Source organism: Geosmithia morbida, assembly GCF_012550715.1.
Source record: "Geosmithia morbida isolate 1262 chromosome Unknown scaffold_7, whole genome shotgun sequence".
Lineage (NCBI taxonomy): Eukaryota > Fungi > Ascomycota > Sordariomycetes > Hypocreales > Bionectriaceae > Geosmithia > Geosmithia morbida.
Window position 1 is genome coordinate 269,969 of NW_023336194.1, and position 16,288 is coordinate 286,256.

Sequence of the window (16,288 nt, forward strand, 5' to 3'; positions counted from 1 at the left end):
TTCTCATTGTAAGACTATGGATCTGTCTCCTTTCCCCCCCCCCCCCAAGACTTGATAGGTATTTTATCTATTCTTTTCATGACTGGTACCGGTAGTGAGCGATAGTATTTACGAAGAAGACTGGTCTGCTGAATCCGATGTGTCTGAACAGGTAGGGAGGGTTATTCGAGCTGGCGGTCTGACATGGTTCAGAGTAAGGGAGGGTTGCTCGAACCGGCAGTTTTAAATACATATATATATATATATATATATATATTATACATGCTCTAGAAGAAGAAACTATATGCATGAAGCCCAATGTCTGTAAACTGACAAAAAAAAAGACCGCTGACAATGACTTGAAAGTAGATAGACACGGCGCAAGAGTGGGAATGCACAATGTTTGGTATCAGGTTGGCACCATCATCACGTATTATACCGTGTACCATACAGAGAGAGATGCTGACAGATAAAATGTATCACGTTAATTCATGTATACTGCATACAAAAGCAAAAACAACAAAAAAAAAAAGATGCTGATACTCTGAGATATATCATGCTGTCTCAAAAGATGTGTAGAGGTGGAGGGGAATCAAGGATCTAGAGTATCTGAGGGAGAAAAAAAAACATGCGTGAGTCGTAGAGTAGAGAGTAGAGAGAGAGAGAGAGAGAAGAGAGGTTATGTAAGGGTAAAGCATGTGTGAGTCGTGAGAGAGAGAGAGAGAGAGAAGAAGAGTAGTATATGAGGGGTAAGACATGTGAGTCGTAGAGAGAGAAGAGAGAGTATCGAAGAGGAAGAACATGGGCGTCGTAAAGAAGGTAAGATGGGAAAGTAAGACGAAGAGAAAATTGGAAAAAAAAAAATTGGAAAATTGGGGGGGGAAAAACAAATGCCAATCTAGTCATGATGCCAATTGCGTCTGCTAAATAGAAATTTTCTTCTTCTCTTCTTTCGCTCACGGCTTTGCAAAGACAAGGGGTAGATTAGAAAGAGAGGGAGGGAGGGAGAGAGGGTCAAGGAGATGATGTACCAGGGGTACCCTTCGTCTTGTTCGTCGTAGTATGCATAGGACTGGAACGGAGAAAGTACTGGTGAATCTCGGGGGAGAACTCTCCGTCGTCTGGGAGGGCGGCGGTACCGGCGGTGGTGGTGTTGCCGTCCGCGTCGGTGGCGGGGTGCAGGCCTCCGACGTGCGATTCCCGCTCCTTGGGGCCGAGCTCGGACTGGACGCGCTCCCACTCGGCGCGCATGTCGTCGATCCGGGAGCGCCAGTCGGCCTGGGGGTCGTAGTGCCTCCCGACGCCGCGGAGGCGCTCCCAGAGGGAGAGGTGGGAGGGGTGGACGGCGACGCCGTGGTAGTCGTGGTCGCGTCCGGCGCGGATGTAGGTCCAGCGGCGCTCCTGCTCCTTGAGGTCGAGGCCGGTGGTGTCGGGCAGGAAGAGGAAGGTGAGGAGCATGCCGACGAGGCCGAACCAGGGGACGACGTGGAACTTTGTCCGGTCGTCGATGTAGTTGTACAGGATCGAGGCCAGCAGGGCGCCGGCCTTGCCGACGCAGGCCGAGAAGCCGTGGGCGGTGGCGCGGATGGGGGTGGGGAAGACCTCGGCGGCGACGAGGAAGGTGACGCTGTTGGGGCCGAACTGGTTGAAGAAGGAGGAGAGGAAGTACATGGCCTGGAAGGCGTGGACGCCGGCCGGGGAGGTGTAGTGGTCGTAGTCGAAGGCGGGTATGACGAACATGAGGAAGCAGAAGAAGAAGCCGACCTGCATCATGGTGCGGCGGCCGTACAGCTTGTTGTCGATGAGCAGGGCGGCGGCGTAGTAGCCGGCCAGGGAGACGACGATGTTGACCAGGTTCCAGGTCCAGGTCGTCATCAGGCCCGGGCTGTCGGACACGACCTTGATGAACTGCCCCTGGAAGAGCTTGTTGCCGTAGAAGAAGACGTCGTTGCAGAACCAGGCGCCGGCCGTGGCCAGCAGGCGGGGGCCGAAGTAGGTGAAGCAGTAGCGGAGGGCGGTGACGTCGTAGCCGGTCACGTTGGTGCGCGACTTGGCCTCGGCCAGCTGCCGGGACGCGTCCGGCATCCGCCAGGTCCGGTAGTAGACCAGCCAGAGCGTGCCGACGGCCGGGAAGGCGAAGGAGAGCCGGAAGGTGAACTGGGCCGCCAGCTTGGAGAAGGGCGCCTGGCTGGAGCCGGAGTTGAAGATGACGAGCAGGACGATGAGCATGACCTGGTTGACGAACTGGCCCCAGCCCTGCATCAGGAAGGCCATGGTGACGCGGCGGCCGCGATGGAGGCGGTCCTCGCGCGTCGACAGCCGGCCGGCCGCCACCGAGTTCTCGAGCGAGGACGTGGCCGTGATCGGGTACTCGCCGCCGACGCCGACGCTGTAGAAGAAGAGCGACCAGGCGTAGCAGATGACCCAGCCCTCGAGGGTGAGACCCCAGCTGGCCGTCAGCATCAGCAGACCGCCAAGCATGATGAGGGCGTCCTGGATGAGACCCCAGCGACGACCGATGGCATCACCGATGATCTGTCGTCGGGTGTTAGTTTTTCTATCTCCTTTTCCTTCACTCCTCTCTCTCTCCCGCTCTCTCTCAGCACCCAGGGCACACGCAGAGATACGCAGACACACACACACACAAACACGCGCAGCTGTAGCCCGGGAGGGCTTGGGAGGGAGGGAGGGTAGAGCTTACACCGACTAGGACCTGACCAAACATGATTCCGATGATCTCGAGATAGGTGACGGCAGCGACCCAGTTCTTGGAGCAGACGGTGTTGTCGCTCCAGCAGGCGGGCCAGACCAGTGCGAAGAGGGGCTCGAGGTTGCCGATGGAGAAGAGGACGTAGCCCTCGAGACCGAGGCCGGCGCCGGGGATGACGGCGTTGCGGAGGTACCAGCCGACGGGGGAGAGGGGGTCCTTCCTCATCATGGAGCCGACGGTGCCGAGCTCCTGGGCGGCGGCGGCGCGGTCGACCTTTGAGACGAAGCCGAAGCGGCTGAGGAGGGGCAGGTCAGCCCAGTACACGCCCTCTGGAGTGTAAGAGTCGTCGGGGCGGGTGACGTGGCCGAAGATGCGGCGCTCGTGCTGGGTCGTGCCGGCGATGACGCCGTCGTCGCCGTCGTCGCCATCTGCATCGCTGGAGTCGGGTACTGGACCGTGAGGGATGGGAATCTCTCCGGGGATAGGATCGTGATGATGATGATGAGCAGGAGGAGGAGGAGTGACAGGGTCTCCTGCACCTGGTCCGGTTGAATTCTTCTCGTCAAGATCCGACATCTGATCTGTACGTCTTGCCTGTGGGTGTATGCGTGTGTGTGGTAAGGCTGGGAAGTCGGGGACGGGGAGAGAGAGTGGTGTTGATGAGGATGGAAAGGAAATGTGAACGTGTGTATGTGAGTGTGAGTGTGTGATGGGGGGGTGTGGGAGAGAGAGAGAGAGAGAGAGAGAAGGGAAGGGAAATAAATAAGTTGGTTCTTTTCTTCTTCTTCTTCTTCTTTTTTCTTTTTCTTCTTCTTTCTTCTTCTTCTTCTTGTTATTCCTGATTCTTCTTCTTCTTCTTCTTCTTCGTCCCTAGAAAGTTATTTCGTCATGGTTGTCTTGCTGGAAAAGTTGAAAAGAAGGGAAAACAGAGGAAAAGAGGGATAAAGGAGTCTAGACTTGATATATATACAGGAGCTTGTATGGTTTACACGCAAGTCTCTTTTCCTTCTTTCTCTTGGTTAAGGCTTCGCTCCTTTTTTTCTTTCTTTCTTCTCCTCTCCTCGATATGGAGAAGCAGAAGAAACGAGTTCATAATGGGCAAGAATCGGAACCAATGAGACAACTAGAAACAGCCCCGTGGTCGATCAAGTGGCTCTGAGAGGTAGAAGAGGAGAACAAGGTTAAAAAATAACGTGCAAGGGGGTGTGATCGTAAAAGAGTATCCAAGGGGCGGGAGAGGTGAGAAGGGAGGGGGGGGGGTATGTCTTGTCGATTCGGGGTGACCGTGGCCGTATTAGGTGAGCGTTGAGGAAGCACGTACGGGTACGTATACAAATATACGAGTATCATGTACGAGAGAAGGACAGCGAAATATTAGAGGGGGAGAGAGAGAGTGTGTGTGTGTGTACGTGTTGTGTGTACGTACGTGTGTGTGCGTGTGTCAGTCAAGTCTGAGTAATGGGCAGGTGCAGGTGGTACAGCAAAGTGGTAATACAGGAAAGTGGTACAGAGTGGGTAAATTCAACAAGGGTCCTGGGAAAAAAAAGCAGGAGCTCCGGGGGGAGAATATTTAGTAAATAAATACAAATAATCAATATATAGATATGTGAATATGAACAGATAAATGAATATTAAATAAATAAATAATAATAAAGAGGATGGCAACGAGTGGGAGTGTATTAATAAGACTCCTCTAGAGAGAGGAAGTGAGAGTAGAGATTTTTTTTTTCTTTTTTTTTAAAAAAAAAACAGAAGCAGAGACAGGGAAAGAAAAAAAAAAAAAGTTCATGAGAATCGGAAGGAGAGTGCCGATGTAGATGTAAAGATACTTCTGAGCCGTCCATCTCTCAGTACCCGTCTCCGTCATGTTGAGAGCGAATGGCGGTGATGAGAGTGTGGATAGATACGATGAAGTGAGGAGGAGACATGTGACGGTTACATACAGGCCAGAACCCAGAACCGAAAGGATACCGATTCCGATTCGTCGACGGTCCGGGACTTGGGTCCTTTTTTTTTTCTTTTTTTTTTATATTCTAGTATTTTTTAGTATTTTATCTCTCTTTTATGATGCAACATGTTGATGTTGTGAACTAAACTAGTAATAACATGTGCCGTCTGATCCGATATTGTTTTTATGACTGGTACCTTCACAACGGCATGTACGTTTGTACTTTATCGTATCTTTCCTCTCTCTCTCCCTCTCTCTCACTTTCTCTCTCTCTCTCTCTCTCTCTCTTAACTTTTCCTCTCTCTCACAACTTTCTCTCTCTCTCTCTTCTCCATCTTCTTCCCCTCCTCAATCAGTCAGCTATGCTGAACCACGCTACCTGTACCCGGTCCATCATACTCTCGCCTCTCACAGCAGGACGCCCATCTCCTGCAGCGGAAATGACTCGCTCTTCCCCTCCTCCTCGCTTGGGAAGTTGCTCGCGTGAGCAGGAAGACTAGTAGGACGTGCGTAGTCGTGAATCTAAGCCGTATACGGATCTGTAACCTGTAATCTGTACTTCTGTACGAGTACCTATCTATTACCGAATAACCCCCGTTCCGCTGGCTCCTTGGCAGACACATCAGCGGGGTCTTTCTTGACTCTCTCTCTCTGCCTTAGACCCTAGACTCTCTCTACACCTACGAGGTACTGATAATAGTATGGATGATACTCTGCATCGTGACGATACGCATGTTGCTCTCCGTACTTCCGTACTTCATTATCCATGTCGAGCAGAGACTTCCATTTGATCTCCGTCATTCGGCGAGGAGTTAGAATCAATGACAGAGTACGGAGTGCACTTTTTCCTTTCTTTTTCCTTTCTTTCTCTTTTTCTTTCTCTTTCTCTTTCTCTTTCTCTTTCTCTTTCTCTTTTCTTTCCTTTTCCTCCAGCATTCACCGTCCTCAACACATTCATGTCTCACCTATTCTTTCTCTCATGTCTCATTGTTATTTATATATCTCTCTCATACATGTTCACTCATACTTTCATGTATACTCACACATACATGTACACACACACACACACACATATATATATATATATGCTCATACCTCATACATTGTTATTTTTATATATACTCATCGTACATGTATATATGCTCAGTGTTATTTATATACTCATGCATCCTACACACTCAACGGCAATCGTGACACCATCCAACCCTCCAACCCCAAGGTCCAGGCAGATCCTGTCTCAAGTCTCACACATTGTGCATTAACAGCCCCCCCCCCTCTCTCTCTCCAACCCTCTTCGCTTGTTTTTATTCTCCCTATCTTCTCACCTCCTCCCCATCATATACATCACCTCCTTCATCTATCTTGACTCTCCTGATGGCCCGTCTTCAATGTGGGGGTAATCTATTCTGGCTGTTTTCATTTTATTTTTTACTTTGGACTTTGGACTTGTCTTGGAAGATGCATGTACTTGCTTCATCAGAACATGAGACCATCTTGTCGTACATGTATTATTATACGAAATCTGTCCGACGAACCATTCACACGAGATTGGGAGAACTTTGTAAAACTGCAACCTATCGAGAGCTCCAACGATACCATTGTCAAGAGAACAAGTCTTAGATTCATCCTCATCAGGATCAACGTCAAGGGAAGAGACCAAGGAGATAAGAAGATGGAAGATGAAAAAAAAAAAAGACATCAAAACGTGAAACAGAGACAGAAAAGAGTAAAGCAACAATTGATAGATAAAAAACAGGAATAGCGATAGAAAGAAAAAGAGAGAGTAGAAAGGAGAAGTTAAAGAACGGGGACAGAGATAAACGCCTCGCTACCATGACGTGTTATACAAATGAAGTGACAAGAAGAGAAAAAGGAAAAGGAAACAACCCCCCTCCCCACCCCTCCGTCAAAAAAAAAAACCAGAACAAAAAAACATGCACATCATGAATATTCTCCCCCCCGCCCCGGACGAGGTGTGGCATCCACGTCCAAGATCGGTCCCTCGCTGCCGCCCTGCACGTCTGTAGACGGTGGCGTGACCGAGACGGACGCGGAAGCAGGCGCAGACGCGGCACCCAGATTCGACTGCCGTGTCTCGGCCTCGTTATCCGGCGTCGTGGCAACCTGCGTCATGACCTCGGGCGTCGTCGTCGTGCTCTCCGGCCCCACCGTGCTGTCGTGGCTGTTGGCCCGCATCATCTCGATGCCCAGCTTCGAGCTCGGCAGCGCGGGCTTGCCCAGCTTCGGTCCCGTGCTGCGCCGCGGCTGCTTCGTGCGTGCGGCCGTCGACGACGACGACGACGACGACGATGACGGGGTGAGTCCCAGCTCCTCGTCCTCGTCATCCGCCGACTCTGTGCTCTCCGACACCGCCGCCGCCGCCACCGCCACCGCCACCGCTGCTGGCGGTGGTGGTGGTACCGTCAGCTGCCTCTCCGTCGCTTCATCGCGCTTGCCGCTGCCGCTGCCGCTGCCGTTGCTGCCGCTCGTCGTCGGACGTTCGAGCTGCGCCGGCGCCGACTGCTGCACCGTGAGCTGAGGTACCACCCTCCTTATCCCGGAGCCGGACGGGGCCTTGCTCTCAGAGATGCCCAGTCCGGCCATGCCGTCATCCGACGACGTGGACGGTGGCTGCTGCTGCTGCTGCTGTTCCTCCTCGCCCACACTGCTCTTGGCCGGCGGTGGCATGTCCTCCGTCGTGGTGGCCGACTCCGAGTCGCCAAACGTGCTCGACGTGACGGAGTCCTCTCGGCTAGACCCCAGTCTGCCGGCAAATGTCGACGACATCGACGTCGGACTATCATCCGTAACCGTCATCCGACCTCCCGCCCCCCCCCCCCCCCCTCCTCCTCCTCCTCCTCCTGCGGCGCCGGACAGTATCTTGTTGGTACCCGATCCCGCCCGCCGCTGCTGCTTCTGATGCTGGGGCGGCGGGAGCACCATCGAGGCCGAGGGCGACCTCTGCGCCGGCGACTCCGGCATCCAGTGGCACAGCCCGCGCAGCACCTCCGTCAGCTTGGACGAGCTGATGGGCTTCTCGATGAGCGAGTCGAAGTAGTGCGGCGCCTGGAGCTCCTTGAGGTACGCCGTGATGGCCACGATGGGCGTGTGGGAGTTGGCATTCTTGGTCTCGCGGATCATGCGCGCCACGTCGGCCCCGTTGATCTGCGGCAGCTTGTACTCGAGGAAGATGGCGTCAAACTTGATGACGCTCATCGAGTACCGCACCGCCTCGGAGCCCGTCGGCACCGAGATGGTACGGCACCGCAGCTTCTCCAGCAGCTTCTCCATCACCATCCGCGCCACCGGGTGGTCCTCGCAGATGAGCACGTCCAGCGGCCGGAACGCGGGCCCGCCGCCGCCCTCGAAGGCTGCCTGAGACAGCCGTCGGGAGCTCTGCCGCCGCCTCTGCACGCGCAGGAGCGCGTTGTGCTTGTCGCCCTCGTTGTCCGACGACGACGGCGACATGTCGAACACCTGGCTCTTGCGGCTGCGGTGCCGGTACAGTGCGTCCGCCGCCACCGGGCTGCCCTCCTGGGACCCCACCGTCAGCGATCGGGACCGGCTGGTGGACGAAGGGGCGCTGCTCTGCTTGGGCGTCGCCACCGCCGGCCCCGGCCCCGGCCCCGCCGCCGTCTTCTGCGGCGATATCGACAGCGGTGGTGGCGGCGCGCCTGTCCGTCCCTTGGCCGGCGACACCGCAGCCGACGTGACCGCCTTCTGCAGGCTCGCCGGCACCTTGGCTATCTCCACGCCCGACCCGGACGGCGGCTGGAGCGACGGCGGACCCGACTGGTGCGACAGGTTGGACGAGTTGCTCGACGCCTTGCGGCGGCCCTCGGTCCCCTGGCCCGCCACGAACGACACCATGAGCGGCGACGACGGCTGCGACGCCCGGCTGGGCGACGAGTTGGCGTGGCTGTAGCCCGAGGGCGACTGCGGCCGGTGGCTCGCCTTGGCGTTCGACAGCGTCCGCTGCACCGGATTGGCCAGTACGGGGCTGCCGTCGAGCGACCCACCCGACTGCGAGTTGCTCGTGGCCTGGCCGCCCGCGCTGCCCGACGAGCCCTTGCTCTGCGCCGCGAGCGCCTCGGCCTTGAGCTTCTGGATCTGCTCCTTGTTGGCCTTCTCCAGGACCGAGAGGTTCTTGAAGGCGAACGTTCCAAAGTCGTCGTTGGCCAGGGGCTCGCTCAGCCTCCTAGACTTGGAGTCGCGCACGTGCGGCGGTATGTGCAGTGGCATCAGCTTGCGGTGCATCGAGTTGACCTGGGACCGCGCGCGCCCGAGGGCGTCGTGCGGCCTCTCCTGGTACTCCGCGCCCCCCGCCGACGACTGCGGGGACGATGCGTCCTCCATGTCCTCGGTGAACGGCTGCAGGACGGCGCCTCGGGGGTCGAAGTACTCGGTGTCCTCCGGGTCCTCCAGCTGCGGCACGAATTGGGCCTCGGCCTCGAGCAGCGTGTCCCAGTCGAGCCCCTCGAAGAAGGCGTGGCTGCGGATCTCCTCGCCGCCGGACGAGAACCTCTCCTCGCGGTTGGATCCGAGACGCGCCGGCGGGTCCGGCCACAGGAGCCTGTTGACCAGGTCCTTGGCCTCGTCGGAGATGGGCGCGTCCGGGTCCTCGGGCGGCCACTGGATCTTGCGGGCCAGTATGTTCTCGAAGACGGCCTCCGCCTCGTCGGCGTAGAAGGGCGGGACGCCGTAGAGGAACTCGAAGAGGATGCACCCCACCGACCACCAGTCGCTCGTCTCGTCCTGCTTGTCGCCGTTGATCGTCTCGGGCGCCAGGTAGTCGGGCGTGCCGACGAATCGCCTGTTCGTGTCCTCGGGGTCGAATAGGGCCATGGCCGGCGGCATCATGCCGCTCGGCTGGTGGAAGCTGCCGCGGGCCTGGGCATCGACGCTGGAGTGGGCGCCCGTGGTGTGCAGCGGATGCAGCGACGTCAGCTCCGGCGAGCCGGAGATGAAGCCGTCCTCCTCGCCTAGGATCCTGGCCGAGACCGATCCGGACCCGGGCTCCGAGTCGCTCAGCGTAAAGGTCGAGAACATGTGCGCCAGGGTCTCGCTGCCCCCGCTGTCGCTGCGGTGGCTGCTGGATACCCGGCGATGCTCGCCGTGCGGCGCGCCGAGACTGAAGTAGGATGGCTGGCCCGGACCGGCCGGCTCCGGCACCATCAGGGGCGTGTTTCCCGGCGACTGGACGCCGCCGTGGCCGTGGAGATCCAGGGACGTGGACCTCGACGAGGCCATCGAGGCCGAGCGCGCAAAGGGCCCCTGCTTGAGCAGGTCCGGCGTCGTGTCGGCGGTGCTGCTGTTGAGGGCGCGCTTCTGGCGGCCGACGAGGCCCATGCGGGAGAGTCCGAAGTCGGTCAGCTTCAGGTGGCCCTTCTGGTCGATGAGCAGGTTGTCCGGCTTGAGGTCGCGGTGGATGATGCCCCTGCTGTGCAGGTGTTCGACGCCGAGGATGACCTCGGCGATGTACTTCTTGACCCAGTCCTCGGGGAGGCCGCCCAGGACCTTGATGAGGGACGCGCAGTCGCCGCCGTTGAGGTACTCCATGACCAGGTACAGGTAGTCCTTGCTGGAGAAGGTCCAGTACAGCTTGGCGACGAACTCGCTCTGGCCCTGCCACATGAGGATGGCCCGCTCGGCCTTGACGTTGCCGACCTGGTTCTTGGCCACCATGTCGGCCTTCTTGAGCACCTTGATGGCGAAGTACTCGCCCGTAGACTTCTTCTTGGACAGGTAGACGCTGCCAAAGGCACCCTTGCTGATGGGCTTGATGATCTCAAAGTCCTTGATCGACGGCTGCGTCGGCCGGGGCTGCGGCGGCGCCTGGTTGGCGTTGAGCCGCGGCGAGGGCGGAGGCTTCATGACGAAGTCCGAGATGGCGGCCGACGACTGCCTGCGGTGGTGCCGAGAAGCGTGGTTGACGGGAGAGCTGAATTCGCTTCCCGGCAGCATGGGCGAGCCCTCGGGGGACGCAATCGTCAATCCTTCCTGGGAGCCGGGCACGCCTCGCGGCTTGACCCGCAGCGGCGACGGCGGGGCTCCGGGCCGCGAGGGCGACTCCTGGCGGCGTGGTGACGAGGTTCCCGGGAGCACCAGGCTGCGTCTGTGGTGCTTCCTGGAGCTTGCCGCCCGTCTGAGGCCACCGAAATCGGATATGGGCGACTCTGTCCTGGGGGCGGCCGGTGCCGGCGCCCTCGAAGCAAACGACGAGGACGGCAGGCTCCCTTCGCTCTCGACAGTCTCGCTCTCGGAGAGGGCGCTGCCCTCCCTCGCTACGTCTCGAGGGTTGGTGCCGGTGTTGGAGCTGCCGGTGGTGAATCGGGGCGTGGGGCACTCCTTGGGGCTGCTCGAGCGCGTAGACGCCACGTACGACCTCGGCCGCGGTCCACGCGACGGGCCGCGGGAGCCGGAGGAGGAGAGATCGGCCTGTCGGAGGGCCGTGGCCAGAGCAGACGGGTTGTCGCTAGACTTTTCGGGGGCCCCGTCACCCTTCCGGCCGCGGAGCTCTTCGGCCTCTTCCGCGCGGCCAGCCTGGCTGTGCGTGTCGTCAACAGATTCCGGGACCCGCTCACCGCCGCTCAGGATCCCCTCGTCGGTTTCGTCCGGACCCTGCATCTCGCCGTCGCTGGAGTCGCTATATCGGCCAGCGGCGATGCGGGCCGCCTCGCGCATGGCCTCGTCGATGCAGTCCTGCACCATGACGGCGAGCTCGATACGGATCCGCTCGGCGTACTCGATGATCTTGCGGTGCCTGAACACGGCATCCACCTTGGCTCTGGCGACCTTCTCCGTATCGGCACAGAGCTGGACCAGCCCCTGCTCCTGGTCCAACGTGTTGGTGCTCGGCGACTGCCACTGGAGGACCTGGGAGATGCGCGACTCGGACTGGGGCGACTGGGTGCGGAGGTCGCCGTCTTCCAGCTGGGTGTTGCTGTCCTTGAGCGACGGGGTGCTGATCTCCATCGACGTGTCGCAGAGGTCCATGAGGAGTTCGACGATCCGGGCCTGTGGACGGCGCACGGCGAAGGAGCGTGTCCTGCCGTGCCCAAAGCCACCGGAGCGGTCCCTCGATCGGGCCATCGAGGTTCCCGGCGAAGACTGGGTCGACGGTGGCGGGCCGATGGGCATGCCCTTGTACTCGGCCACGGGAGGCACCTGCGGCTGCTCGCCGGACAAGGGGCGGCTCTGGCGGGCTTCCAGGGCGTCGAGGACCTTGACGATGGCGTGGCGGTGCTCCGACAGGTTCTCCTGGGCCATCTGCACGTCCATCTCGGCGCGGTGTTCCTGGAGACAGAGGTCGGTGTGCTTCTCGAACCACCAGGGCTGGATCTGGCGCTCGCAGATGCGGCAGAGGACGGGCGGGGGTGGGCAGACGTTGTCTTCGCCGTCGTCGTTACCTCTGCCGCCATTCTCGGTGAGCTGGTTGAGAAAGCTGGCGAGGACTTCGGCGCCGGAGCCAAGGGAGTCGACGATGACGTTGGGGAGGTCGATCTGGATCTCGTTCGGTGCCGTCCAGGGGCGAATCATCCACATCGTCTGCGTCTACCTGTTAGCCATACGCATACCTCGACCATTTCCGCATGTGCACGCCACACGGCCTGGGCTGACCACTCACATGGCTCTCGCCTCCCGAGGCACTGTCGTACACCATGATGCCTTGGGCCTCGAGGTCGGCAACCTGAGGTTCAGGCTCGGACTGAGACTCCAGCTCCTGCACATCCGCGTTCTCGATGTCGGAGGAGCGGAGCTTGGACAGAGGGCCGAGCTGGACGGCGAATCGGACCCTGTGGCTCCTGGAGTCGTCCCTCTTCATGGAGTCGACGACGTCGGCGAAGATGGTCTTGCAATCGCTGACGACGAGGTCGGACATGGGGAGGCCCTCGACATCCTCGAGGCGGGTACCTATAACGTCGGACCAGGACGGGCTGGCCCAGCGGATGGTGCCATCGAGATTGAGATCCACAATCGCGTTCAGGGTCGACTCGGCGGCTTCGCGTAGCTCCTCACGCTCGTCACGGATGTCCTGGCTCAAAGAGCGCTCCATAGGTCCCCCCTGCTCGGCCCTGAGCGAGGACACGGCCAGTGGGACCAAGGTGGACGGTACCTGATCGGCCATGATGGTCGTCGTCGGCCGTGAACAAGTTCACGGAGAGCTATCGATTTGATATGCGAGGGGAGGAGGGGGCGGAGGGCCAGGGTGTGGCCACACCGGCGGAGCGTGGTTGGAATTCGCCCTCGGGAGGGGGGGGGTGGGCGAGCAGTCGAGAAGAGAGTATCAAGACTCGAATGGTGATTTCGGTGGCGGTGGTCTGGCCCGGAGAAGACTACTAGAAACCCGCGAGGTTCGGATACATGACTGAGTATGATGGTGATGGCCGTGGTATCGACGCGTTCCCGGCAGCGGCCGGTGATTGAAGGGGGTGGGGGGGGGAGAAGATGGACGACGTGAAGCAGCGGTCGTGTGTGCGTGTATGTGCGTGCAGCAGCTGCTGTGGGGAACGCAAGTTCGAAGTACTTTTTATTTTTTTTTTTTTTTTAGCCGTGACCCGAAGTGTGGGTTTCGTATTGCAGTGAATTCAAATGGTTGATCTTGCAGGAAAACAAAGCAAACGAACAAAAATAAAATTAGGCTGTATGTGCTGTACAAGAGACGCTGGAGAGAGAGAGGGGGAGGGACAAGGAGAGAGTTCAAGGTCGGGAACGGTTCTCCTCTCACCTTGGGAGTTGTCTGTTTCTCGTCAACGGCTGCTGAGAGGTACGGGATGGGCAGTCACTGTAGCCAAGGGCAACGGATATCCATATGGAGGGTTGTGCTGTCGACAAGGACTCCCTCTCCTTCTCTCTTTTCTTCTTAGCTGTTTTTTATTTCCCCGGGGGGGGAAGGGGGGGGGGGRGGATGTTAAGGATGCGATGGGCCTCTCTATTGCTTCCAACAGGGGAACAAGGTTGGAGGATCAGCAGAGCCCTCTGGAAAGGCGCATTGTCTGCTACTGGTCTGCTTCTGCTCGGTCCCCTTGTGTGTCTCTGTGCGTGTGAGCCGATGGACTGACGGCCCACGAGTCGTGGCACAGTATGATACAGTGTGCGTGAGAAGTCGCTACGAGCACCAGCAGTCAGTCCCAGGCCGGGGCTCTGAGCCTGGATGGAGTTCACCGGCCACGCTGTACGAGAGTGAGTATCGTTACCTGCGTTACCTGCAGTCCTCTCTGTGCACGGGTAGAGCCAGCAACTTCCATGGATGGATCAGAGCCCGCCCGGGCCCGTCCATAGGCGGTCACAGAGCAAGTCACACGCAGTAGAAAAATTTTAGATATATAAAAGAACCCCCGTAAAAAGACAAAGCACCCAAAGCTCGGCGGAGCCAAAACAGTGACAGTGTGGAGGGCCCCCCAGCCAAGCTAGCAGTTCTTGGTCCTTGGAAGGGTGAGATGAGGGAGATGAAGCGGATAAAATTGACCATTCGCCAATCAGATGCTCTCATTGTCAAGCATTTAACACCGACGGCTTGACGGCTTCTGACATGCATGTCGCCTTGTCATACAATGTACTCGTAGCGTAGGTAGCCCCCTCCCTCTCTCTCCCTCCCTCTCTCCTTCCCTCCCTCTCTCCTACCCTCCCTCCCTCCTTCCCTCCCTCCCTCCCTCCTCCTCACTGCTCTCTTTAGGTCTTGTCTTCCCTCCTTCATTCTTCTTCCTCTTCTTTGTATCTTCAATGCCAAACTCATTGGCTGCATCTCTTCCCGCCCCATACTGTCGGCCAGAGTTGAAAGTCAGTCGTGCATGTACGGAGTTAGCTCTGACCCTGAGAGCTATATTTGTGTCTTTTTCGTTTCCTCCCTCTAATTATTTGTGGCATGTCGAGAATGAATATCCTGGCAACATTCCGCTCCCATCAGCGGGCGTCTTCTTTTTTTTTTTATCTCTTCGGGGGGGGGTTGGAAAAAAAAATTAAATAAATAAATAAAAATAAAAAGATGATAATAATGGTAAATCTTCCTGCTCCTTCTTTCACTCATTCTGTCTTCTTTATTTTAACTATTATCTGTACAGATAGTATTATGAAGTACGGAGTTTATCCTCCCTCCACGCATGGTAAGAACCATGAATGGCCCAAGATGATTGGGACTTGCCTGCATAGTGGCCCATCCCACCCACCACCCATCTAATTGCCTGTGCCTCGTGTCCTCCTCTGTCCTCCTCTTCCTTTCCGTGCTCTCTTTGTCGTTCCTGTTCATGTTCTCGACTTCGACCTGCAGGATTACCACCCTCATGACGTGTTCCATGTCTGTAACCCGCCTGCCGCACATGGCAGAGAGAATGACGAGTGTGTGCAAACAGTAGTCCCTCCACCCCCTCCTCCCCCTTCCCCTCCTCACTGCTCCTCCCGCTCCTCACTCCTCCTCCCCCTCCCTCCTCCTCCTACTTGCATACTCGTACAGTACATACCTACAGGTGGGTGGAGGGATTGACAAAGAAATGAGGGAGAGGGGGGGGGGGGTCAACGCATGCATAGGCAGAGACGCTGACTGAGGTATCCAAACGCCTATTGCACACCTGACATGCTACACGTCGATTATATTGTCATCTCAAGTCGAGACGAGCCATGTAATAGTGCTACCCGTGACAGGTTATACAGTATTTACATCATCGAGTCGTCCGTCTACATCTACTCAGGCAAACTGCTACCGTCACTGACTAATCCTCCAAGTTACGTACAAGTACCATACCATAACTGGCTAATCGTACCCATCCCGACGTCGCCCGTCAAGTGTTTCGCACGACCCTTCCTGCACGCTCGTCCATCATCGGACACCGATTGGCCATGAAGGAATTGTCGAAACTGTAGTGGAGACCTCTCTCACCCACAGGCTTACACGTTAAGCCGATCAGAGCCATTGGGTCCCATCGGGAGGGACGGCGAGGTCGGAAGGCCGTCGTGGGACTCGTAATACGTGTACGTATGGGGCCCAAGAAAGTCGAGTCAGAAGATGGCCTTGTGCAGCGTACGACGTAATATTCGGCAGATGATATCGAAAGAGGGAGCAACAGTCGAGGGAGGCGTCGATCAGTCTCTGGACAGTTGACGGGCAAGCATCTGATAAATCGTGCCATTGACGACAGGCTGATCCGGACACTCTCACCGGTCATGAGGCGTGCTCGTCAACCTGTCCTGTACACTCTCCTGACAAACCCCGTGGGCATACGCAGGGGACTGGACTCTCGTACGAGTGGTGCGACTCGACTCTCATCTCGCGTGCACTCGACAGCGTCCAACCGACCCGGCCATTCTCAGAGGCTGCACCATATGGAGCGATGCCGGTGAGAAGAATGATGTCGACTGGCCTGCTGCTCGTAACCAGTGCGACATGCCTGGATTCCTCTCAAGCCAGACAAGAGAGAGGAAAATCGCCCATGTGGCCGATGGATTCGTATACACATGTACGAGAGCACTCTGGTTAACAGTACTCCGTACTCTCTCTTCTCTTTAACCTTGCCGCATACGGCCCGGTGGTGAGTAGAATGATTGAGAGCGACCCTTCTTCCTAGCTTACAGAACTGATATCTCATCTTCGTATCATGTCTGAGTGAGGCACTGATATGGTATCCATTGATTCGTTCACGCTATTGATCATGGTGCCA

At 57.5% G+C, this 16,288-nt stretch overlaps 2 protein-coding genes across 2 annotated transcripts; both read right to left on the reverse strand.

Moving 5' to 3' along the window:
* Positions 1–571: 571 nt before the first annotated feature.
* GMORB2_6934 (to MFS phosphate transporter) lies at positions 572–3,265 on the reverse strand (the record flags this gene model as incomplete). Its single annotated transcript, XM_035468899.1, has 3 exons — positions 572–579; positions 1,011–2,428; positions 2,703–3,265. 3 exons carry the CDS (start codon positions 3,263–3,265, stop codon positions 572–574), a joined length of 1,989 nt encoding a protein of 662 aa, XP_035321279.1.
* Positions 3,266–6,578: 3,313 nt separating this feature from the next.
* GMORB2_6935 (uncharacterized protein) lies at positions 6,579–12,765 on the reverse strand (the record flags this gene model as incomplete). Its single annotated transcript, XM_035468900.1, has 2 exons — positions 6,579–12,185; positions 12,265–12,765. 2 exons carry the CDS (start codon positions 12,763–12,765, stop codon positions 6,579–6,581), a joined length of 6,108 nt encoding a protein of 2,035 aa, XP_035321280.1.
* Between the last annotated feature and the right edge of the window lie 3,523 nt (positions 12,766–16,288).